The sequence below is a fragment of the Asterias amurensis genome, chromosome 17, assembly GCF_032118995.1.
Source record: "Asterias amurensis chromosome 17, ASM3211899v1".
NCBI lineage: Eukaryota > Metazoa > Echinodermata > Asteroidea > Forcipulatida > Asteriidae > Asterias > Asterias amurensis.
Window position 1 is genome coordinate 12,084,391 of NC_092664.1, and position 27,260 is coordinate 12,111,650.

At 37.7% G+C, this 27,260-nt stretch overlaps 2 protein-coding genes across 4 annotated transcripts in view; one reads left to right on the plus strand and one right to left on the minus strand.

The window, feature by feature from the left end:
- Window positions 1-27,260, minus strand: part of LOC139949982 (mucin-5B-like) — a 173,162-nt gene that overhangs the window by 57,240 nt on the left and 88,662 nt on the right. The window lies entirely within an intron of this gene.
- On the plus strand, window positions 6,606-25,208 carry LOC139949595 (probable serine incorporator). Of its 3 annotated transcripts, none has more exons than XM_071948005.1 (14): window positions 6,606-6,803; window positions 8,151-8,315; window positions 11,103-11,266; window positions 12,249-12,328; window positions 13,227-13,364; window positions 13,836-13,918; window positions 14,896-14,995; window positions 16,184-16,276; window positions 17,453-17,570; window positions 18,409-18,457; window positions 18,616-18,669; window positions 22,690-22,708; window positions 23,398-23,557; window positions 24,118-25,208. In XM_071948005.1, exons 1-14 carry the CDS (start codon window positions 6,777-6,779, stop codon window positions 24,266-24,268), a joined length of 1,401 nt encoding a protein of 466 aa, XP_071804106.1. In that variant the 5' UTR covers window positions 6,606-6,776; the 3' UTR covers window positions 24,269-25,208. The 3 variants fall into 3 exon arrangements, with proteins under 3 accessions (XP_071804106.1, XP_071804107.1, XP_071804108.1); XM_071948006.1 differs by lacking the exon at window positions 18,616-18,669 and adding an exon at window positions 20,753-20,779; XM_071948007.1 differs by lacking the exon at window positions 18,616-18,669.

Here is a 27,260-nt window from a genome sequence, read left to right on the forward strand (position 1 = left end):
TTACAACAAAATCATTAAAATGCTAAGTAAAAACAATCAAATAATAATGGAGGTATACATTTTTAGCACCAAATAAAAATAAATTAATACTATTCGGTTTTTCAATAGCGTTACAACGAATTTATAAAACATAATAGAACTAGCAAACAATTCACAATGACAAATGCAGAACTGTATGGTATAAGGAACCAAAACTATCCACCAAAATACAACACCTTCGTCTGAGAATAGCAGGGCATTCATATACAGAAGCACCAAAAAACCTGTCTCTCAGCTCATCACCTGTAGTTGCTAAGGACATCGGGGTACTTCCAGCTGATCTTCCCAACCTAATGAGAGATAGAGAGGGATGGGCGAGCCTCGATCAACATGATTCCGACCTCGGTCGACTAGAGAGAGAGAGATTATTTATGCACAAAATGTTTGACGACCTGACGTGTCGATCATTGCAGAATCTTTCTCAAACGCAACAAACATGAACAGGTTGTAACATAAGGTTACACACCTGAATTCCGACACCCCTATGTTCCGACACCCCTATGTTCCGACAACTCAGCCTATATTCCGACATCCCTATGTTCCGTCACCCCTATATTCCGACAGCCCTATTCCGACACCCCCATGTTCCGACAACTGAACCTATATTCCGACACCCCTATGTCCCGACACCCCTATGTTCCGACACCCCTATATTCCGACACCCCTATGTTCCGACAAGTTATATTCGCACATTACTACTCTGTTGACCAATAACAAAAACACAAGTTGTATTACATGTTTCCCGGCGTATTTCGGCCGGTAATAAGTTTGAACATTCATAAGTTGAATTTGAACCAAAGTGATTGAATCAAATTAAGATAATTGAATCACACATGAATTTGGTGCTTTTGTTTTGTGGTTATAAACATGAGTTATGGCTCCCCGAGTAAGCTCACAAGAAAATGCTCGGTACTTCATACAATTTTTTTGTTAGATGGGTGACCGTGACATGAGCCTTCAATTTATAAAAATTACAACTCTCCCCTGCGTTTATTGCGCCGATGTGTAATTTCTTTCATTTGCCCCCCCCCCCAAAATAATAATAACAGTAATAATAATATGTTAACAATTAATAATAACAAATAATCAAGTCCTACCCCCCCCCCCCCCCCATTTACTCAGCCCTTCTTACTAAACCAAAGTTGCAGAATAACACTTTTCATATAAATTATACTCGCACCGTTTTTCTTGGAAAATTGCTAACACAAAATGTTGGTGGAATATATGGGTGTCGGAACATAGGGGTGTCGGAATATAGGGGTGTCGGAACATAGGGGTGTCGGATTATAGGTTGAGTTGTCGGAACATAGGGATGTCGGAATATAGAGCAGTCACCTAACATAAACATACATTTTTCATTCGCTTCAAAATATCTCGTGTTATTTAGCTGATTTGTATTTTCATTTTGATATACGATAGTTGCAGTTTCGCAGGATGTATTCAAATAAATGCTTGGAGGTTGAATAAACAAGAAGAAAAGAAGCAAATTACTAAACCGACTTGATATTTAAAAAGGATTAAAGATGCTATGTCAGATTTTTGGCCCCAAACATTAAAAAATATATTTATTTGAGTGAATGGTATTTCAAAGAGTATCACCCGCTCTAACGAAAAAAAGTTAAACTGTTACTTTTAATGGTCAGGAACCATGACAAAAATTTAAAACGTTTCTTATAAAACACATAAGAATTGGCCACGTGATATATTGTCGGGATCCCGACACAAACTAATTTTGAGCACTTTATTTCACTGCTACTAATAATTGGCGGACTTTTTCGAGCAATGGCTCAAATGAAAGCTTGTAACTTATTGAACTTTAAATCAACATTTTTTGGTCAAATCGGTCAAAAATCTGACATGGCATCTTTAACATGCAAGTTATTGAATTTGACGGTGCCGACATTTTGAGAAACCGAATACTGTTAATTTACTTTTATTTGGTGCTATTAATGTATACTTCCATTATTATTTGATTGTGTTTTTTTGCACAGAATTTTTTGTTTTTTTTTGTTTAAATTCATTTATTCATTACTCCTGTATTCTTCATTACACTTCACTTCACTTTATTGTAATGTTTTGATATATTTTTTACTGCAAAGTAATTTCAGATAAGTTTAATTTAGATTATACATGTTTTGCATTTGTATCGCAGCAATCTATTGTCGCGACACTCGACATCGCACAAGTTAAAATAATTGTACACAATTGTTCTGTTTTCTTTGCTAAACAGTTGCTTGCAGTGTAAGCCAGCAAACATCTGGATTGGCCCGATACTTGGCGAGTACCGTAATAGTACTGTGTGCTGTATTGGTCAATCACTGGTTGTTGAGTGTTGGCTCATATCAATATTATTTGCACATTTGAAATTAATCGGCCCAGTACAATTGCCATAACTCACCCACAGTCCAATAACGTTCATGCCGATGCTGGCATTTCTGTATTGAGACATTACATCACAATTAGTCCAGAATTGGCCTGTTATTGACCAGATATGGTCCACTGCTGGCAGAAGGTTGGCTCAGCATGCAATACTCTTTGCACATTGGCATTTAATCGGCCCAGGTTTACATTAAGCACCCAGTACAGACCCATGAATATTGCTCGTGCCGATGCTGCCACTTCTGTATTTTATGGGCCATTATAGCATACTACCTTTTGGCACAGAATTGGGCCAGCTATACTGGCCAGATGCCCCACCGCTGGCAGAAGGTTGGCCAACATACTTTTTTCACATCGACACTTTAATCAGTTGTCATACTCACACAGTACACAGGCCCAGTAACGTTCAATGGTGCTGACACTTATGTATTCGGCCAAGATGCCACTATTGGCCCAGAATTGGCCCGTTACTGGCCAGATTGTTCAGTGACATGTGTAATTAGTACATTAATTAATTATATCTGATACATGGTATAAACTTAATAATTGTGCATCGGGGATGAGGAATATTCGTTTTGGTTCGTATCCTCCAAATACACATTACACGTGATCATACTACTACATATATGCACACATTACATAAACAGCCTACTATCTAAAAACTCCCGGGTCAGAATTTACCGGGATTTGGGTCCCAGGGAGCCAGACGCATTTCGTGGTAAGTTTGACCCGGAATCCGTGTCAAAGTGAATCAGAGTCAAAATCCCCGCTTTTAAAGCCATTATACACTTTCGGAACAGAATTTTTTTCACAGATTCACAAATAACTTACAGGGTTTACAGAAGGTAATGGTGAAACACTTCTCTTGAAATATTATTATTCCATGAAATGCTTTACTTTTTGAGAAAACATTAAAACATTTTATCAGTTCTCCCCAATGAGAATTGCGGATTTATTTTAAACACATGTTATGACACGGCGAAACGTGCGGAAACAAGGTATTACCCGTTATTTTCTCCCGACTCCGTTGACCGATTGAGCCTAATCAATTTATATTTTGTGATACAAGAAGTGTAGGCCTTGGACAAAACTGTTTACCACTAGTGTCCAATGGTTTAACCAGATTTCTGGCCACAACGACACATATTCCGGGTCACATTGACACGGATTCCGGGTCAAACAGACCCAGAAATGGGTCTTGCCCCCTTGGACCCAAATCCGGGTCAATCCGGGTCAATTTTGACCCGGGAGTTTCCAGAGTGTACAGCCAGAAAAGGTTTGTCAAAAATGTGTGCAGTACAAAACCATTATTGGCACAATAGAGATTTTCTACATCTTTGCTAAAATTGTGTGCTGCTGAATAACCCAGTGTATATGCCCAAGGAGGATTTATTTACCAATTTGTCAAAATGGTGTGCCGCTAAAAAAAAAAGTATTGGCCCAGAAAGCATGTTTATACCATTTTGCCCATAATTGTGTGCAGTTACAAAACCAGTTCTGGTGCAATAAAGGTTTTTCTACATATTTTGTTTGCAAAAAAACAATGGTGTGCCGCCAAAACACCTATAGTATCGGCCCCCAAAAGGTTATGTACCATTATTGCCAAAAAGGACTGCAGCTACAAAACCAGCTTGCAAATTGTATCTCCTGAAACTTCTCAGGCGCTTCAAATTGTGGATAACCTTATCATAATCTTCTCTTCTCTTGGTTTCGTACGTCCCTTGTATGTTGCCCCTGAGTATGGCATCCTGGTCTTACTACCAAGGAGAGCGCTGCACTTGAACGAGTTTAGAAAAGTGCTTGTAAGATTATCCATGGCAATCAGTACACTCAGTATGATGAGACACTTGAACACTATAATTTATCCGCATTGTTTGGTAGACGAGAACAGCTTTGCCTTAATTTCTTTAAATCACTAATGAAATCAAAGCGTTTCCGTAGTGGGGATCCCTCCAAAGAGGAAATTAAAAACATAATCGATCATTTTGGTTCTGAACAAAATACTTTGTTTAAAGTCACCTGGAAGTGGTATTTTTTCAAAATAAAGCTTTTGTCACTAGTTTTATGAGTGGAATGTGAATAAACAGGTAACTACGGTTTAAACAAAAATCAGTTCTTATGCTATTTAAAAGTTTAAGAGTAGACCCCGACCCGAGAGGGCGCTGTTCGTGACGTCAATCGAGGCAGACTTTGCCTGTAATGCGTAGAGTAAACACAATTGCAAAGTACATGTACGGACCAAGTCATGAATTTGTACGTTTCAATTTTTTTCCCGGCAATGCCGACCACGTTTATTGCTGCTGAATGCAGAAAAACACTTTTTGAAATGTACCAACTCACGACTTGGACGTACATGTACTTTGCACGTGTGATTACTGTACGCATTGCAGGCAAAGTCTGCCTCGATTGACGTCACAAAAGGGGTAGGCGGAGTCAGCCCCCCAAATAACTTTATATATTTGTTAAACATATAAACAGGTGACAAACAATTACTAAAAAAATTGTTTATTGTTCGTAAGCATTATACTCTTATGTTTGAAAGAAAAAAAAATATATATTTCCAGGTGACTTTAAAATAGACGGCGCACACGCATAATTTATTTTGTATTGACGGAGCCGCTGAACAAAACTTAAACTGGTTTATATCAGCACTCCATGATTGTTTGTTTTAACATTGATGTGATATTGTAGCTAGCTGGTGACAGTGAAGAACATGAGTAGTCATAGTCTTTTTTCAGGATTTGAACTCAAAATGTTTGGTGAATGAAAAATTATCGTTAAAATTTAACGATAATTTTCATTCACTTAATTCATTCATTAATATAAGTCGCTCACTGTAAACGCCTATTAATTTTGTCTGCAGTGCCAGCCTGCTCCAAAACATTATTTTGCAACACACGTGATTATACATTCATGTAACCATGGAGATAGCTCCATATGTAACAATGTAAAAACCATGGAGGGTGAGGAAAATGCATACGACGAGATGGGAACGACGCATTCCCGCAGCACAACAGTTACCGACTTGATTTGAAGACTACGTTGTTGACGAATTATTATTATTATTTATTTTGCCATAACAGAACAAAGCAAAATACATTGACAACACTATACCCCAAGATGGGCGAAGGACAACAAAAGCAAATACATACTATGATCCGTAGATCTGTTGCCCCACATCTGGGGTACACAATAAAATTAATATAGATTTAACATAATAGTACACAAAGCAATAATAAAAGCAAAAATATTGAGAATAAAACATTGAATTAAATTAAAAATATTCATTGTCATGAGTTGCAATCAGGTTTTGTCTCAAGGATTTGACCCAAAAAAGATTGACGTTTTAGTGAAAATGTAATGTGCACATAGCCCCCACCCCGTCCGTCCGCCCCCCCCCCCGTCCGTCCGTCCCCCCCCCCGTGTCGCCCCGTACTGTCACCCCTCCCACCCTTTTGTTGATAGGCTTGATGACAAGTCGTTATTATTCACTGTCTGTGACTATTCGTCTGCTGCAGGTGCGGCTCCTCTTGCCCCTTTAAATAGTCACAGTGTGATTTTACTTTCATGTACCCATGAAAGAACTTGCAAAGGCCCACGACGAAGAGGATGGAAACGGTACAGTGGGAACGATACACGCCATACTATGCGCTATGGCACAACAATAACCGACTTGACTTTAAGACTACGTTGTTGATAGACTTGGTTCCAAGTCTTCGATCGTGGCTTTTTAGTCATAGACCTTATCGCAAATACCAATGCGCAAGCGCAGACTGTTGAATGAGGTGCATTGTGGGATAGATATGAATCAAATTTTGCTACCAGCTAGACCACAATTCCAAGCTTTACGCGCGCGCCCCAGTATTTGCGAAAAGGTCTATTCTGATAGCCGCTACAAACAGCGCCCTCTTGTGATCTTTCTGCGTCATTTAGATTGCGAGTTAGGGCGCGTGATAGCTAATAATGTGGGGGCGTTTTCGTGGCTGAGATGCAGAAGAATAACCGCGATCTAAGACTTGAATCAAGTCTACGTTGTTGACGAATCGTCGGTACGATTTGCATGCAAGTTAACGTGAGTTGTCTAGTTTCCGCCTACCCTGTTCTTTATTGTGGTGTTTTTTAACCACCACACTGCTCTTTGATATCGAACGTCCACCAGACTACCTGACGTCACTGTACGTAAATAAACAACACACTGACCCCACCATTTTTCTGTTACGACGAACAAAGTCTCTTACAAAGTAGACCATAACTAACTGCCCAATTCCTTTGAATTAAGTTTCATTTTTCGTTGATCCAACACTTGAAACAACTGCTGACAAGAGGTGCTTTTTTAAATCGTTTAGTTTTGCTGGACTATGTGTATACCGTGTGGGCTTGCAGGGGTAAGTTTTTCTTGTTAATTAGATTTTCTTTTTTAATCGTCGTACAGACACTGAGTATCATCATATCAGTGTGTTTTCTGAAAGTCTTGAAGGGTCTATGTACTTTTTGTAGGACAAAACAACACAATGTCTACAGATTTACACAAAACTTACACCGTTGAAAGATATTAAATGATTGTAGAAAGCTTCCCTGAAAATATTAGTTGCTGAGGTGCTGTAGTTTTTGAGAAATGAGTAAAACAATGTCATGAAAATAATTTTCGTCTCAGTGATCATGAGACGAAAATTAATTTTAGCATGTAAAAACGTAGTTGCGATAACATAACCCTCCTGCCGACGGCGGAGCCGGAGGGTTAGAGTCATACGCAATCTGTACAGGGCGAAATGGTCAAACACGTACAATATTGATAGCTAGTCAATAGATTTGCTCAATTTTTACCCTATTCGAAAACCTTGAAACAAATTCTATGAACACGACAAGTTAATCCTCAATAGCTAATGAATAACATTCAAAACACCATTGAGAAAGTATTTTGAAAAAAGTACAAAAACTTACCAGATCCCGGAGCGAAACAGTCACAAATGGTGTTTTGAGTATTATGGCAGGCTGCATTAGACATTGCGGATTAAGTTCATACCCTCAGAATTTGTGTCATGATTTTTGAAAGTGGTAAAAATGATACAAATCTGGTGACTAGCTGTCGAAATTGTATGTGTTGGACCAGATCAACCGTTGCCGCTCGAACGTATCTCGTAAACATCCGGCCTGGCGGCCATCGGGAGGAGGGTTACGTTATCGCAACTTAAAATAGACAAATTCTGTAAAATTCAGAGCCCGAGCATGCCGAGGTTCTGTATGTAAGTATCCGTAAGTAGTAAGTATGGTCATGGAGAAGGGAAATGAGGATGAGTGAGTAGATTATGTCTGATATGATACAATACACAAATAAAGTTTGTTTCTTTATGTTATGAACAAGATTAGAATTTTCATGCACTCATGATGATGCACACCTGTTTTCGTGTTAAAACTCAAACAGGATTTTGTAGGAGGCTGCCTCAAAAAAAGAAAGAAAAAAAAGAACAGACAGAAAAAAAAAGAACAGACGTGGTTTTTGTTGTATTTGGGCTTCTTATAAATATAGATTTTAATGTTTTCGTTTAGGTGGCCAGAGATACTGGAACTGAAAGGCGTTCGGGCAGCCTGAAGTTTGTCATTTGTCGGGAAAGCTTTTTTAATTCCGGGCTCTCATTTTGTACTATAATTATGGTCACATTTTGTATGCATGTGTATTAGTGCCAAATTAATAATCATTATAATCAGTATGAACTCTTGTATCTTATCAACAGTTGGCTTGCTGTTGCACTTCAGCAGCATGCTCCTGCTGCTGTAGTTTCTGCCCAGGATGTAAGAACTCCACAGCATCTCGTCTGGTGTATGGAGTCATCCTGCTGCTTGGGACCTTACTGGCATGTGTAGCCTTGATTCCAGGAGTCCAGGATGCTATCAAATCGGTAAACTAAATTAATACAAAATTTAACCAGTTTGTTTACAGCGCTGTTCACACCGGAAGGGCATCTCAAAGTGCTTCCACTATATTTACCCATGGTCATTGGCCCTTATTAATTCCTATCAGTGTGGTGTATGGTGTGTCGTGGCCGAGTGGATAAGAGTACCGAACTCAAGCTCTGATGCTTCTGTTCAGCAGAGAGTGGGCTCGAATCCCCAGCCGTGACACTTGTGTCCCTGAGCAAGACACTTAACTATAATTGCTTCTCTCCACCCAGGGGTAAATGGTACCTGTGAGGGCAGAGATGGTTCTTGCGATTGATTTAGCCATGTAGCGCATATAATTGTCGCACAGGCTGTATCTCCCCAGGGAGCTGAGATGGTTTAAGGAATAATCTAAGGCCCAGTGACCAGGGGTAATAATGTCGGAAGCGCTTTGAGACACCCCGTGAGAAAGCGCTATATAAAAACCGTGTATTATTATTATTATCAGCTTCCTAGGGAATATACAGCCTGTGCAACAAACGACCGCTAGGCCTACTTACCTAACCATCACAAGAACCATCTCTGCCCTCACACATGTGTCACAGGTACCCATTTACTAGGCCTGGGCGAATTATTCGAATATCCGGTTAATGGCGAATAGGTTTTCCTATCCGTAACCGCGAATGCCTTTTTTTTCTTAACCGGATATCCGCAATGGGCGCGAATACCTATTTATAATTACAACCAAGTAACCGGATATTCTTTAATATCCGAATATCCGCGAACGTCGGGCGACAACTGATATGAATGTTTTGTCTGAATCCTAATGAAACTTCTATGAAGACAGCATAAAACAGCATAAATTAAGTATTTACCTATGCTCACCTCCGTGTAAAGTTAAAACAATGACATTTCTGACGTAATTTGTGCAAAGATTACAAAAGTTTTCCTTCACGTAGAGTCAATCACGATCAAAAGAAAAAGCAAATTGCCATCTTTAAATTAGATCCGGTCATTTTTATGAATGAACCGAGTGACACTGTCTAAAACTAATATCAATCTGCCCATATCACAAACGAGCAGCGCCCTCTAGTGGCAAAAAAGTTTATTTTTTATTTTTTATATATATATTTTTTTTAAATAGCGCCCTCTAGCGGCGAGAAAACTTTTCAAATATCCGGTTAATTTCAGATAGTTGGCCAGCGGTATCCGAATAACAAAATTTCACTATTCGCCCAGCACTACCATTTACCCCTGGGTGTGGAGAGAAGCCTGAGACGTGTCTCGCTCAGGGACACGCGTACAGAACTAGAACTCTTGTTTCGTATTTTGATTAGTCAATTTCAAATAAGCACCTGTAGACCAAAAGTACAATGCGTAAACAAATCTCTCAAAGAAGCTAGGCCTGTAACTTTTCAGCTTTCAAATCGGTAAATTGTAGAACTAACTCTTGTTTCTTATTTTGATTATCGGTAGTCAATTTAAAATAGGCACTTTAACGAATGTAGAAAAAAGTACAATGCGTAAACTAATCTCTCACATAAACCAGGGCCCAATTTCATAAAACATGTAGAGCCTATGTAAGCAGCAGTTTTGTGCTTACAGTGCACCCTTAAAGACAGTGGACACTATTGGTAAATGTCAAAGATCAGTCTTCTCACTTGGTGTATCCCAACATATGCATAAAATAACAAACCTGTGAAAATTTGAGCTCGATTGGTCGTCGGAGCTGCGAGAAAATGATGAAAGAAAAAACACCCTGTTTGGACGAAATTGTGTGCTTTCAGATAAGAATAAAAGACTTCTAGCTAGAAGTCTCTTATTAATTCAGTGAGAAATTACCTCTTTCTCAAAAACTACATTACTTCAGAGGGAGTCGTTTGCCACAATGTTTCATACTATCCACAGCTCTCCAATGCATGTTACCAAGTCAGTTTTTAAGTTAATATTTGTTTTGAGTAATTGCCAAAGGTGTACCTTCACTTTAAGAGAATTTCTATTTCTTGAAGCTGTTGCAAGGGTAAATGCTGGCTAAGCTGCAGTAAGCATACGGGCGATGTAAAAATGCAAATCCATGGTGAACATGCATGCGCGCCTACAGCTTAGTGTTCTGCTTGAGAAATCATGATGAAATATGTAAATAAACTTTTGCACACTTTTTTGCTACAGTAAGCACAAAAAAAAACGAGTGCTGCTAAGGATGTCCCATACTTCATTGTTGTATCTCTGTAACAAATCGTGAAGTTTGATTGGTCGAGAACCAATCATGTGCCGTGCAACAAATTCGCATGTACCATGGCTGCAAAGGCGCGGCGAGAAACATGAGTGATGTTAACTAGTGGTCGACTTCCAGCGCTTAGTACGAAACAGCTGCGGGTTCGAGGGATCAGTGAAGAATGGTTTTTTATTTGAACAACCGTTCGTCTGCTATATAATGTTTGAAGATGACAACATAACTTTGAGAAGAGGACTAATCATGTTACCAAGGTATAACAAAACAATTGTTGCACGCTGTGATTTTTGGTCCTTGGGTTTTGTACACCTTCGGGTGAAAATGGCACCCTCGGCTTCTCCTTGGACTTGGCCTATGTGGACACAGCCTAATCTTACAAAACTCAAAGACAAGAAATTATAAGCTGTTGCAAACAACTCACCAATCAAAGGGATCTATTGTCAGATTGTATTACTGCAAACGTTTGGACAGTGGCAGAGTCTTTCTTAAAGGCTCAATGACAACACAAAAGCCATTGAACAGGTCAAATTAAAGACGTTATCTTAAAGTTGGCTGTTTTGATTCTGTTTTTCAGATCCCGCTATTTTGTGACAATCTCCCGGACACCTGCCAGCTGATCGGCGGCTACGTTGGGGTCTACAGAGTCTGCTTTGCCTTGGCTTGTTTCTTCTTCCTCATGGCAGTCATCATGATCAAGGTCAAGAGCAGTAAGGATCCAAGGTCTGGCTTCCAGAATGGGTAAGTCAGCGTCTGTGAATTCTCCGCTTTAAAGCAGATATCTGCTTTTTAATGATCTATTTTCAGTTTTTTTAAATTATTATTTTTTTTTTTTAAATACTTGTATTACTTATATAAGCTTGGCACGCCTTATATAAGCTCGGCACAATAATGTATGACTACAATAATGTGCGATGAGCCTAGTTACTGGATTAATGGGGTTTACAAATTCGACCATCGTAAATGCATGAGGCGCGCTCACTTGACGTTACACGATCATTCTTACATCGTGTAGTGTTTCAACTCAGGTTTTTGTTTAAGGGTCCACTCACAGACCTGGTAAGTTCAACTTTCCTAGATCATGTTTTACATCCGGACCCAATTTCAAGTTTCACGACTGGGACTCGCATCCATACTCTGCTGAACAGAAACTCAAAAGTTAAATCCAGTGCTCTTAAAGGCAGTGGACACTATTGGTAATTGTCAAAAACCAGTCTTCTCACTTGGTGTATCTCAACATATGCATAAAATAACAAACCTGTGAAAATTTGAGCTCAATTGGTCGTCGAAGTTGCGAGATGATAATGAAAGAAAAAACACCCTTGTCACACGAAGTTGTGTGCGTTTAGATGGTTGATTTCGAGACCTCAAGTTCTAAACTTGAGGTCTCGAAATCAAATTTGTAGAAAATTACTTCTCTCTCGAAAACTACTCCACTTCAGAGGGAGCCGTTTCTCACAATTTTTTATACTACCATCCTCTCCCCATTACTCGATACCATAATATAAGGTTTTGTGCTATAAATTATTTTGAGTAATTACCAATAGTGTCCACTGCCTTTAACCGCTAGGCCCTGATACACCACTTTCAACAAGTGGTCTTTAATAATGAATATTAATAAAAAGATAAATAAAAAAATTATTATTTTGAATAATTCCCGAAAAATATTTATGTGTGTTTTTCTTGTACATGTTTTTTTCCTCATTTTTCTGCTTCTCTTTAGATTCTGGATTGTGAAAGTTATAATGTTGATTGGAATTGGAGTGGGAGCGTTCTTCATTCCCCCTGGAGAGTTTGAAAATGGTAAGATAATAATAATTTATTATCATTTATAATAATGATAACTCTTATTCATAAACACCTAAGACAGTTTATCCATTCTGATTGGTCGAGAGGACATCATGTGGGGGTGTTTGAACGGATCATATAACACCAGTAAATGGTGTTGAAACATGGGCGTGACACGCGAGCTTGCATCTGTGGTTATAAGACAGTTTCTTCATTCCTATTGGTCGAGAGCAGCGGCCAGAACAGTTGTCCCACATCACACGATAGGTGCAACGCGCACAGCAATCTCCTTATAAGGAGTTGTTTACGAGGGCCTTAGCATTTCATAGCTGGAGGGGTTTTGTGTTAAAAGAAATCGTTGAACAATTATTATTTTTGCATTTATTTTACTTTTTACCAAAAATTTCTGATGTTTTCTGACCGAAAAGGTATTTATGAATGGGAATCAAAGTGTGTTGGATTGGTTTTCAACTAGTGGTTTTAACCCGCTGAGGCCTTGTTCTTCTCGGTATCACTATCAACAACCAGGCCTCGGCGTGTTTAAACCACTAGTTGAAAACCTCTTCACCACACATTGATTCCCTTATTATTTTTACTTATATAATCCTGGGTTCTTATAACACTTTAACAGTCCCCAAGGGGCATACCGAATACCAAAACGCTGATTATTGTTTCCTGCAAAAAAATAAGGCATCTGGAGCTAGTACTTTGCATGAGACCTTACTTTTTTAGCACCATGTACTAATGGTTTATACAAGTTGCTATGGCACAGTATGTTCTTCTAAAGTGCCCCATCCACAATCAGTACTCAATTAAAGATATCACTACAAAATATTACGGCAAACCTTACTACAATGCTTTCCACCATGCAAAGTTTCAAATCCTACCTAATAATGATGTGTTCTGATTACAGTGTGGATGTACTTCGGAATGGTGGGCGCCTTCACCTTCATTCTGATCCAGCTGGTTCTGATCATTGACTTTGCTCACTCTTGGAACGAGAGCTGGGTGGGGAGAATGGAGGAAGGGGAGAGCAAGGGCTGGTATTATGGTAAGATAAAGGCCCAACTATTATAGAGCTATTATAAAGGGTTTATGTCCTTTTTGTAATATAAAACACAATGTCCACAGATTCACATTAAATTGCCACGGTTTGAAGATAATGAGGATAGACAGCTTCTCTTAAAACATTTTTTGCTGACGTTTTTTATTTTATTTCATAGAATAGAGCAGTGTCTCACTAACTACATGAACAAAACCACCGAGATTACCCGGTAGCTACATGCAGAGGCAGTTCAAATCCTACATTTTAGCAGCGGGTCCCTACTGCAATGATTTACATGTAATAGATGGAAACTTGCATCTGGGATAACAAATAATTAATTTAGGTTTTTACAAAACATTTAATTATTGTAAAAATCTAATATGTACCTCACAGGTATCATTCTGCACCTTACATGCTATGAATGAAAGTGTAGCCTGTTTTTCAATGGATTATCTTTACTGATTTTTGTTTCCCCAGCTCTTTTGATGGCCACCGTGCTCAATTTCATCATAACCATTTCTGGATTTGTGCTGTTCTATGTCTTCTACATTGGTCGTGGGGTAAGGACATAATGATTTCAAATGCTGAGGAGGTTGGACACGCTAGAAGACGAAAGATCGACTGTTGCAGTCATTCAGAATGACTCTTTAGTGTCTTTGGTTTCAGGCGTCGATGTTGTCATGAGTGAACCTAATGTAGCATGTTATGTTAAAGGAACACGTTGCCTTGGATCAGAATAGTTGGTCTATTAAAAGCGTTTTAAACCGTTTGTTATGAAATGTATATGGTTAGAAAGATGTTTTAAAAGTAGAATATAATGATCCACACAAGTATCACTCGAAATTGCACGGTTTTCCTTTTACGTCGCGAACTATCACTGTCGACCATTTATGGGAGTCAAAATTTTGACTCCCATAAATGGCCGACTGTGTCAGTCGACAGGGTAAAAAGAAAACCACGCAATTTCGAGGCATATTTGTGTAGATCATTGTATTCTACTTTTACAATATCTTTCTAACCATATATTTTTTACAGCAAACGGTTATAGAACGCTTTTCAAAGACCAACTCGACCGATCCAAGGCAAAGTGTTCCTTTAAGTTCACTTGTCTGAAACCAACATTTATTTGGGTCCACCTAGAGTTGTTCCTGTCTTCATTAACCTCAGTGAGGGCACTGTTTGGGACTTGTAGCTTCATAAGCGGGCTTCTTTAAACCACTAAGTACAAGTACATGTACATACATATTTTTGTATTCTCTGTAGCTATTCCAGTTTTTTAACTAGGGTTTATTCTCTGTGTTTTTTAATCATTGATTGTTGTGTACAAATTCTGCATTTATTACATGTTTACTGGATTTTCTCTTGGGTGTTTTAATTGTATGGATTTTAATATGTTTTCTTTTAATTGTTCAGCGCCCAGGAGCATGTTTACATGGATAGGCGCTATATGAAATTTCCATTATTATTGTTATTTATTATATGCAAGGGGTCTATTATATTGCTCTGATGTTGTTCACTTTCTGATTTGATCATGCAGACTGATGACGGTTGTAGCTCACACAAGTTCATCATCTCCTTCAACATGCTCTTATGCATTGGGTTTTCCATTGTGAGCATCTTGCCGAAAGTACAAGAAGGTAAGATTACACCTCGGCTCCCATTACCATGGTTGTCAATCATCTCTTATCAAATGTAGTTTATATCACTAAAAGATCGCAGAAGGAAACTATGCTAAAATTTTGTCACGTCTTTAAAGGCAGTGGACACTATTCGTAATTACTCAAAATAATTATTAGCACAAAACCTTTCTTGGTGACGAGTAATGGGGAGAGGTTGATAGTATAAGACATTGTAAGAAACAGCTCCCTCTGAAATAACATAGTTTTCGAGAAGTAATTTTTCACTAATTTGATTTTGAGACGTCGGATTTAGAATTTGAGGTCTCGAAGTCAAGCATCTGAAAGCACACAACTTTGTGTGACAAGGGTGTTTTTTCTTTCATTATTATCTTGCAAGTTCGATGACTCATTGAGCTCAAATTTACACAGGCTTGTTATTTTATGCATATGTTGAGATACACCAACTGTGAAGGCTAGTCTTTGACAATTACCAATAGTGTCCACTGCCTTTAAAAGACCCTCATTCATTAAGGGACTACCACACCCAAGACATTCCAATGTGCAATATTTACTCAGACATTGTCAGACAGGTCAACAAGATATCTCAACTGTAAAGCCTGGTTTATACTTCCTGCAAATGCAAATGCGAATGCGATACAGCTTTTGATGTCACAAATAATTCGCAATGGTTGAAATGTGCTCAACTCCTATGAAACATTCACAGCGAAAATAGAGCTGTGATGCGAAAATTTATACGCTGTGCCATTAAAGTTGCCTTGGATCGGACGAGTTGGTCTATAAAAAACGTTTGTAACCAGTTGTTATTAAATGTATATGTTTGGAAAGATGTGTTAAAAGTAGAGTACAATGATCCACACAAGTTTGCCTCAAAATTGCTTGGTTTTCCTTTTACTGTGCGAAGTAACACGGTCGGCCATTTATGGGAGTCAAACATTTGACTCCCATAAATGGCCGACTGTGTTAGTCGACGAGGTAAAAGGAAAACCGTGCAATTTCGAGGCATGTTTGTGTGGATCATTGTTTTCTACTTTTACAACATCTTTCTACACATATGCATTTTATAACAAACGCTTTTCAAAGACCAACTCGACCGGTCCAAGACAACGTGTTCCTTTAAATAAGCATGGGTTCCTTTTCGATATCAAATTGTCCTAAATCTTTTTCACTTGTTTGTTTTTATCCTAGCTCTTCCTCAATCAGGCCTTCTTCAGTCCTCGGTGATCTCAGCCTACACCATGTATCTGACCTGGTCTGCACTGAGCAGTAACCCAAACATGAGTAAGTTATATTCCTCCTTCAAGGCAGTGGACACTATCGGTAACTACTCAAAATAATTATTAGCACAAAACCTTTCTTGGTAACGAGTAATGGGGAGCTGTTGACAGTATTAAACATTGTGAAAAACGGCTCCCTCTGAAGTAATGTAGTTTTCGAGAAAGAAGTAATTTTCCATGAATTTGATTTTGAGACCTCAGATTTAGAATTTGAGGTCTGGAAATCAAGCATCTGAAAGCACACAACTTCGTGTGACAAGGGTGTTTTTTTTCTTTCATTATTATCTCACAACTACGGTGACCAATTGAGCTCAAACTTTCACAGGTTTGTTATTTTATGTGTATGATGAGATACACCAAGTGAGAAGACTGGTCTTTGAGAATTACCAATAGTGTCCACTGTCTTTAAGATTTATATTAATAATAATAATAAAGCAGCTTTTACAATGTATAGTGCTCTAAACCCCAAAATGGTCCCAAGGCGCTTTACAGAGGTTTGTTTGTTTGTTTGTTTGTTTAGATGATCTTCCCATCAAGGGAACTCGGCAAACTAGGTGATATAAACACCAAGCTGGCAACAGCCAATCTCTCTAATATAAACATTGGTTTAACGTCTAGGATTATGAACTGCACAAATCAAGAAATTGTGATTCAGTAACATGACGACAGGTTAAAGATTTAGGCAAGTTTAAAAAAAATACAGAACATACTACACACACGCATAGGATTGGTTCCTAATAATTTGCAGTATTTTGGAGGTTGAAACGGAGATCCATTTTTTACTCACTTGTCCATTATACAGTGCTCTTAGGGAACAAATGCTTATTTTTTTGAGTGGAAATAATGCACATTTTCAGCTGTTTACTAACAGTGAAAAATTTGAATTTCTTATGAGTTCTACAGAATTGTGTTGCCAAATTCGTCTTTTTATTTATGAACTTAAAAGGAAAACATAATGTCTTATTACCTCTGTTGACTTTATTTTTCTCCTGCCAATGTATATTAAAATAATTAAGGTTTAAAATGTTGTTGTAACCCTCCCCGGAGTGTGTTCCAAGTTTGGAATAAAAACAAATGAATGAATGAATGAATTATTTAACTCTATTTTGCTGCCACCAAGCGTCCCGAAAGTCCCCTTTTGAAGACCTACAATATAAAATATTGATGTTCCTGTTTCTAGAATGCAACCCAGGATTGGAACAGATTACCACTGGTTCCGCTGCAGCAAACAGTCCAGGTCTCGGAGCTGAAGACTGGGTCTCACTCATTGTGTTTCTCGTCTGTATCGTCTATGCCTGGTGAGTTGAACTCAATCAATTTTTTAAATCAACTCAAAGAGCTCAGTTAATCCCACTTTTACTGACATTCTTCATTCCATTTTTACTGACATTCTTCATCCCATTTTTACTGACATTTGTTATCACTCCATTGTGGTTCATCTGTTTCTTTTGTATTTGGTTGAGTGTTTTTATTGGATGTGTATTTTTCCCCTTTAGTTGTCTTCGTCCTATTTAAAAATGCTATTTTGTAGTTTATGTGTGCTTGGATCTAGTGTTATTTTTAAATGACTGTGCAAAGTTTTTCTGTGTAAATTTTGAATCTTTTATCTTAAGTGCACTTCTGTAGGTTGTTATTAGCTGGGATCCATGGGAGATCAGTGAGTTTTTCTTACTGAATGGATTTCCCAGGATAAACAAGAAATAAATAAATAAATAAATAAAAATAAATTGAACATCATTTACAAGAAAAAGAAACAGCGCAGATGTGAAACACAGTTAAAGACACTGGACAGCTTTAGTAGTTGTCAAAAACCAGTTCTTTCTCACTTGGTGTATCCCAATTCAAATGCATAAATATAACAAATCTGTGAAAATGTTGACTCAATTGGTCATTGCAGTTGCAGGAGAATAATGAAAGAAGAAACACCTGTCCTTTTAGATGCCCATAAGGGCGATGGTTGACTAGACTTCCAAATAAGTCGTTCGGGTGAGTGCGTCACTGCGCAAGTACGTTGCTGGTCAATGGTCGACTAAATGTGCACACTCAAACTTGCTCTTGGCTAATTGCAAACTGCTTACCATCCCAAATGAAATGTCTTAGATGTTCGGTTATTTTATTTCAATTTCTTTCTTGCAGTATCCGTTCCGCAAGCACCAACAATGTGAGCAAGCTGACCGGTGGAGATGTAAGAACAAATTTGCTTTCTTTCTTTTAAACCATGTAAAGAAAAACGCCCCTAATGCTGACAGCCGATGTTTTTTTGTTCCACACTGCCTTTGGAAGAGCAAAGTGCAGACTATAAATTGAATAATTGCTTGTTTTTAATATTCTACCTTCCTGTAGTTTGCCGCGTATGGCACAGATGGTAATATACAATACGGCAATATGGACAAGGAGGTATGAACAAAAATAACTCTGATATGGCTCAAAATTCATGTCATCTCACAGGCGCTTCATGTCGCGCCAAACACTCACATGACTTTGTTTTTTTGTTTGGCCAAACCAATTGTTTCCTAATAGTAAACAGCTCCACTCTGAGGGAATGTTATATTTTATTTTCATTTTTATAAATTTTTTTTATCAATAAATTTATTTAATTATTTCTTATTTGTTGAGGGGGAACACTCAACTTGTTACAAATATGACAACAATTCTTCAAAAATATTTTTGGAAAGACAACGAAAAATTGCTCACTCAGCTTTTGTTTTTTTTTGTACGAGGAGAGAATTCAAAGTAATAAATACATTCCTAATTTCTTCTGAACTCTAGATAAGATTGGTCTTGACAACTCTTTGTGAAATCAGCCCGCATGGCAAGCAAAAATAACTGACATCCTCTGAAAAGGGCCTATATAATCAGCAACATGTAACTTTTTAGCATTGCAACTTTTCATCTCGGAACTTGATGAAAGTAAAATCAGTCATTTATACTTCACACAACTCCAGCCATTCACATTTCTTTAACTTCAGGGATGTCATTGTTACGCTGTTAACCTTAAATCCATTTTATTTGAAAAAACATTTTCTTCAATATTTTATAACTTTGATCAAATTCATGAGAACATAATGATTAGACCACATGAAACACCCCAGATCGCAAAGTAGGGCTTCAAAATCAAAGATAAATGTATGGAAGCAGGCTTTTCAAGCGAAAGCGTTCGTGCTCGCACGCTTTCGTGCTTTGCGCTCGCAAGCAGCTTTCATGCTTTGCACTTGCAAGCTTTCATGCTTTGCGCTCGCAAGCTTTCATGCTTTGCGCTCGCAAGCTTTCATGCTTTGCGCTCGCAAGCTTTCATGCTTTGCGCTCGCAAGCAGCTTTCATGCTTTGCACTTGCAAGCTTTCATGCTTTGCGCTCGCAAGCTTTCATGCTTTGCGCTCGCAAGCTTTCATGCTTTGCGCTCGCAAGCTTTCACGCTTTACGCTCATAGTTCTAGTGATTCAGTCTCACAAGAAAATCCATTGCAATTATTGAGGGATCAAAAAAATACCATCGAGCTATTATGATAAGGGCATTTATGTAGGTTGGCTCAGTGGTGTCTTTCCTAGCCTGACCTCAAAGAGCCCTGGGCCCAATTTCATAGAGCTGCTAAGCACAAAAATTTGCTTAGCATGAAACTTCTTCCTCGATAAAAAATAGGATTACCATCGAAATTTCAATTTGTTGCATATTGCTTGTTACAGGTATTCAGCTAATGTTTGCTCATCATGAAAATCATGTGGAAATGTTGTTGGTAGTCCGGTTTTTATCGATGCAGAAATTTTATGCTAAGCAAATTTTTGTGCTTAGCAGCTCTATGAAATTGGGCCCTGGTTCAAAACCTACTTGGGACAGAAGTCTTTCATGTGGGTAGTCAGTCCCTACCTGATAGCATGGGGTTTCCTTAAAGGATTTGGGTACCTTTTAAAAATGTCCATAGATTTACATTAAACTTACAGGGTTTGAAGATAACGATAGTGGAAAGCTTCCCTTCAAATTTTACTTACTGAGGTGCAGTAGTTTTTGAGAAATGAGTATAAAAATGTCATGAAAATACGTTTTAAATGATTAAAATAATTTTCGTCTCATGAGACGAACATTATTTTCATGACATTGTTTTACTCATTTCCCCAAAACTACAGTACCTCAGCACATAGTATTTTCAGGGAAGCTTTCTACTATCATTATCTTCAAACTGTGTAAGTTTAGTGTAAATCTGTGGACATTGTGTTTTTGGTCCTACAAAAGTTACATAGACCTTTTAACATGGAATTCTGCAAGAATACTACTTAATGGGGGACGGTTGTTGATCAAAGCTGGCCTGTGCTGTACATGGAATAATAAACTGTAACCCGGTTACTGGGTACTTAAAAAGCTTGAACTACATGTATGTTAAACCTAAACAAATTTGGATCCAACTTGGGGAAGAAGTGACAAACCAAGCGTGCTTTGGTTTATGATGGGAAAAAGGATACATTTTTACCCATTTGTCTTTTATTGTAGGAAGTTGCATACTATGGGGCTGGCGAGGTAAGCGTAAACACAAAGACATTTCAGGCTAACCAAACTTGAGATTTCTAAAATTGGTTCAAGGGTTTTGATGTGTGGGGACTGGTACTGTGTTAGAGGTTTGCATTCACATTCACATTTCATTACTTTGAAGTTTTGCTTAAAATAAAAAGGAATGTGTCCTCATGATCAAAACATGCCTGTGGTTTTACATGGGTATTGCACTTTCACACTTGGGTACTGCATGCATAGGCTCTCCATAGATACTGTATAATAATAATAGTGATAATAATAATAATACAGACATTTGTGAAGCGACTCATGCAAAAGCCTCTAATATTCCTCATACGCATAAGCGCATGAAGAGAACAATGAAATGTCCAACGCTGGAAATAAAGATTACAAGAAAGCAGATTACAAATAAGCAGCTTTTATAGCAGATGAGTTTTCAACAGGGACTTAAGACAGTGTAAAGAACTAGCCTGGGAAATATGCACAGGAAGACTACTCCAAAGAAATGATGCAGCGGAAAACAATTATCTGTGGCCAACACTGGCCATAAAATGGAAGAAGCTCTTGTAGTTGAAAGCAATGACTGTTGAGATAAATAAGCAGGAGAATGACATGTTTGAGCTTTATCAGTTAGACAGCCAATAAAGGATGATTTCAAATATGTAGATATTACAGTTTTCTAATAGCTGGAATCCATAGGAAACATAAAAAAAATATAACGAGTCTCTTACCTCACGTTAAAACATGGTAAAAATTGTTTTTCTATAGAATGCTTGTAGCCAAATTTCTGAAAAACGCGGGGTCAAACAAACCTGCGCGACAAAGGAATCGAGACGTCAGTGGCGGCTATTTGGTGTGGAAAATAGCACCCTCAGTTTGCCAAAGCTGGAGAACTGTGTTCACACCCAATTAGGGGAATATCGTCACTGACGTCAAGAGATCATTATAACAGATAAGCCGTTTTTGACTCTCGGCTGGACTCGAGTTATTTGTTACTAAATGCAAATTGGTTATTAACCGGTATCTACGATGTCTATTTGGCCATGAAAAGGTAATAGTTGAAATATTAAAATCATCCTTTATTGGCTCTTTAACCAAAATTATTGATACAGAGGGAGGGCCTGCAGGTGATGTTAATGGGTTGTAGTTCCTAATTCTATGTACAGCCACAGGCCTACTTTGATCATGACGACACAGCCCCTTTTAAACCATGACATAAAAAGCAGTTGTCTTTATAAGTGCTTCATTATGGTTCATTTATTTGTAAGTTTAATTTCCATACAGGTAGTTTTTTTGTTTGTACCTCAAATGTCCTGTCGTTTAGTTTGCCTTCTTTTTTTCTTTTTTTTTCTGATTTGCCGTATTTCATACAAAAATATAAAGTAGAAATAACAACTTTTTGTATATTTGGTTTGCGGTAACAACATGTTTGTATCTACTTGCCAGGTAGAGTTGTTCTTAGGGAACTGTCTTGCTTTATTCTACTACCGCGGAGTAGATAATCGGAGGTTCGAGAGACTCCGATTATCTACTCCGCGGCAGTAGAATAAAGCAAGACAGTTCCCTAAGAACAACTCTTACCTGGCAAGTAGATACACACATGGTGTTACCGCAAATCAAATATACATTGATACCCCACCATGCAATTCCTCAAATCCTATATAACAACTATTTGTTAGAAATTTGTCAAACTCTTATTTTCACACACACATGCTGGAAAATGGGTTCAAAGAAATGCATGAAACTATTACAAACGCATCAAATTAAATTTTACCACCCCCTCCTTTAATTAAAACCTCAATGACCACAAGTTGTTAAAGAACTCAGTGGTTGTCAATGGCGTTGAAAAAGAACCGGAGCTAAATATATATAGGAAAAATAAAAATGATTTATGTTTTTTGTTCTTTTTCCTCCAACAGAAAGTTCTGATCAGTGACTGTAAGTATAACTTCTTAAATTTGTTTATTTTGTATCAACAAACATAAAACAAACAACAAACATAAAAATCAAACAAATTCTTACTACATGTACATGTATGTACTGGAATGGTTAGGACCAAACAAATGGAATGTTGTGTGTTTTTGTTGTCCCAAGTCTTTGTTGGTCTTTTGCCTCGTCTGTTCTGTACTCTTGTGGTTGTTTTTGTACAGCACTCCCTAACAGGACTGTGCCCCCAATTCCAAAAATTCTTGTATCACTTCGTTGACATTGTATATTATTGATTCAGGAATTAGGAAATAAATGTTGTTGACTTGGCCGAGTGGTTAAGAGCATCGAATTCAAGTTTTGGTGCTGATTCACCGGAGTGTGGGTTCGAATCCCGGTCGTGACACTTGTGTCCTTGAGCAAGATACTTTACTATAATTGCTTCTCTTCACCCAGGGGTATAAATGGGTACCTGCGAGGGTAGAGGTTGTTATTGTGTATGAAAAAGCCACAAGCGCCTTACAGGCCGCTCAGGGCTGTATACTCCCAAGGGAGCTGAAAAACATTACAGGGATGTTATTGGCCCCATGACCGTGGCAATAATGTAAAGAGCATTGATACGGTTATTGTGAAATGCTCTGTATAAGAATTTGTTATTTTTATTATTATTACTAAAATGAGATCCTTATTGTGCTCCACAGCTCCAACCTCCTCTGAGAACGCCAGTGGTGATGCAGAGAAAGGCGGACAGAACGTCTGGGATAACGAAGAAGAAGGCGTGGCATACAGCTACAGCTTCTTCCATTTCATGATGTTCTTAGCATCCCTCTACATCATGATGACACTCACCAACTGGTTCAAGTGAGTGGAGTAGTATAAGCTTACAAAGGCTGTGCCGAAACTAGTGACTATGAATATGGCTGGATCGTGCAGGAATTTGATTTCTTGCTTTTTAAGCAGAAATATGATTTTTTTAAACCCCCCTCAAAAAAAAAACCCAAAAAACAACAACAACAAAAAACTAAACAGCATCCACAAAATATGTTTTGGCCATGATATGAATCCCACATCACTTTGAATGAAGATGCCCGAATTTAATTTCCCTGTAGACTGGTAGAAGTTTCAGCTTCATTAGTGGTCAAATTCAGGACAGGAAATCCAATTAAGAACTTTTCAGGAGAGTCGCGTAAATCCTTTTCATGCTTAGGTTATTTTGTTGAACTTGTTTACCCATTTCGACCCAAAAGAAAACACCTCAGCTTATAATGTTTTGTAAAAAGAAGCTTTCGACCATCATTATCTTCTAAATAAACCGTTTAAGTTTAATGTAAATCTGTGGACACTTGTGTTTGCGTTCTACAAAAAGTACCTCAAAACCCTTTATTTACAATCCTGTTTTAACCCTTGCTTTCTTCATGCAGCCCAACCGCAGGAGATTTAGCTGACAAGACAAGTCTGACGATCAGCCCCGGTGCTATGTGGGTCAAGGTGTCTTCAAGCTGGGTCTGTGTCATCCTCTATATCTGGTCTCTAGTAGCACCCATTGCGCTCAAGAACCGCGAATTTAACTAAGACTCCAAATCGCTTCTCACACATCTCACTCCGCAACTTCACTCTCGACATAAACATTGAAAGGTATTATATGGGATAGGTAAGGCTTTCAAAATAAAAAAGTCATCATCTACATTTGTTCTCTAGTAGGACCCATTGCGCTCAAGAACCGAAATTTAACTAGACTCCCAATGCTTCTAACACATCTCACTCCGCAACTTCACTCTCGACATAAACATTTATTATACAGAATTAATTTGGTAAGGCAGACAATATTGCAGAGAGAGCTCATGTTTGTTCATAACGTGTTAGTTCGCAAAATAAAAGGAAAACTGTGTAAATTCGAGGCATATTTGTGTGGATCATTATATTCTACTCATAAGCATCTTTCTAACCATATATTTCATAACAAACGATTTAAAAAAAATGCTTTTCAAAGACCAACTCGACCAATAAAGTGCTTTTTTTTTTTAATATGACTTCATTTCGGAGGGAAATATTTAAAAAAAAGAGGGTTCTAGTATGAACTTCAGAAAGCTTGGTGACTCAAAAAAACAATAGTGGTATTTCTCCTGACCAATCCTTTATAACACCTTTAAAAAGCATTTATCAATGTACAGTTGCTAGTACAACGTCACAGCTCGTGTTAACTGGTAACAATCACACGCACGAAACCAAAATAACATTTTTTTACGCCAAATAAGAGACTTTTTAGGCGTTGAGTGGAATCGGACTTGGCAAGATATTATTAGAATTCTTATTTCATTTTGGTTTTTCAATACATTGGATTGTTAATGAATAAAATCAGATTAAGAGAAAATTTGTGGTAGAGTAACAAGAAACAAAAACTAAGGAAACTAGGAGCAAAGTTTAAGTATCAGAATTATTTCAGCTTTGGACTGATCGCATCATTATTAAACTTTGTAAGGAATGAAGAGTTAAATTGACATTTATTAACAAGTCATTAATGTAATGCTGTATCATAAGCTTTTGTTTTTAATTTGGTTTTTATTTCTGGTTATTACCCTTACACTGACTTGTAATAAGCACTCTGATCCTAGTGGGTTGAAACAATTAACAATATAGAGAAGATGATGGGGTCGTGGGTTTGGATCTCACCCAATAGCCTGAGGAATTTTTCTTTCTGAAGGTTTTTTTTTACAGCACCGAGTATGCATTGCTTATCACAAATAGGTGCAAAAAGGTTCTTTGGACAACTTTTTTTCTTAAAACTTTTTTGAAACTTTTTTGGGGAGACAGTGCTTTTCAGACTACCATTGTTGTAATTAATAGGAGAAATACATAAGAAAGGAGAAATAAATAAGAAAAGAGCACACCAGATAATCTGCCTGTGGCGGTTCATGGAATTATGAGTCCTCACCCAGTTACTGCAAACAAATGCCCTTCCTTTGTTTCACTATTACACCTGTCGAGGGCTCGTCTATGCAGTATAACTGGGTAAGAGTTCAAAATTCTATCGACAGCCACATGATGACACCGCGACCCCTACATCAAGCTTGTTTCACAGTAGTTTAACGATATTTCTAGTTTGTTGACCTCTTGGAAGCACTTTTTCTTATTGTTGAAAGTACGCATTGGTTTAAAATTTGTATTTTGATGTAAACTAAGCATTGCCTTGTAGCTTAAGAAAGATGTTAGCTGAATGTTTTTTGTAAGAATCTTTGTTCCGCTTTAAAATAAAACTATCTGTGTCATGAAAAGGTATGTTTCTAATATCCTTTTAGAAAGAAGTATTTTTAAAAACAAGTTGTGCACTGTGATTTAAGTCGGGGAAACTGCTATGCAAATATTTTAGAAATATTTGGCCGAGTAGTTCTAAGATTTAATTAATGTACGGTTATAAACAAGTTGTATTTGTATTTTATTTAATAATGAATTTGTAAAGAACATAAAAGGAAATGTAAATGTTTAACTTTAGATTAATTTTTGCAAAACTTCGCAGCGCTGCTATAAGCACACAAAATGGCATGCTAACTTTCCGTTGTTTACTGTATACACTAATGAATGATGTAACAATGCAAAATCTAGTGTAAACATGGAAGCTTGCCCGTCACCTCAATTTCTTGCTGACTAATTGTGAAATACACTAGCGCTTAAAGCCATTGGACCCTTTCAGTAAACAGTGTTGTCCAAGGCCCACACTTTGTGTACCACAACTTCTATATCAAATAACAAACCTGTGAAAATTTAGGCTCAATCGGTCATCGGAGTCAGGAGAAAACAACGGAAAACCCCACCCTTGTTTCCGCGCGTTTCGCCGTGTCATGACATGTGTTAAAAATAAATCCGTAATTCTCGTTAACGAGAATTGATATTGTTTTGCTGTTTTCTCAAAAAGTAAAGCATTTCATGGAATAATATTTCAAGAGAAGTCTTTCACCATTGCCTTCTGTAAACCCTGTAAGTTATTTTAAATCTGTGAACTTTTATTTTTTTTCTGAACCGAAAGGGTCCAATGGCTTTAAGCATGACAATTTAAGCAGCACTATGAAATTGGTCCCCGGTCATTGACAAATATTTTGAGCAACGTTGTTCACCTCTTTTAATACCAGTTAGATTCTAAACACTATAGTCCTACAACAAATAATGCTGTGTTATTTTGGGATTTTTTTTTAACACTACAAAAAAAACCCAATAAAATTGTACAATACCATTGAACCATTTTGACTGTTGAGTTTGTTTCCCCTGTTTCACCTGCGCATGGCGATCATAGCATATTGCATGTTGAATTTGATTAAAATCACTTGTTCATCAAAGCAACTTGCTGTTAACACATTTTTTTTTCTGATTTCATAGAGCTGCTTAAAAGGGTCCAGGCTCTGTATAAGCCTAGGCTTTTTCCTGGTGCCCTCCTCGTATCACCCTTTGTTCTTTTGTTCTTGTATGTTTTATGATTATTTATTGTGATGGAAATATAAAACAATTAAAAACAGACAAACTGAGAAGACAATAATTGCTTTGCTATTTCCTTCCAGGCAAAACTGAGCAGGGA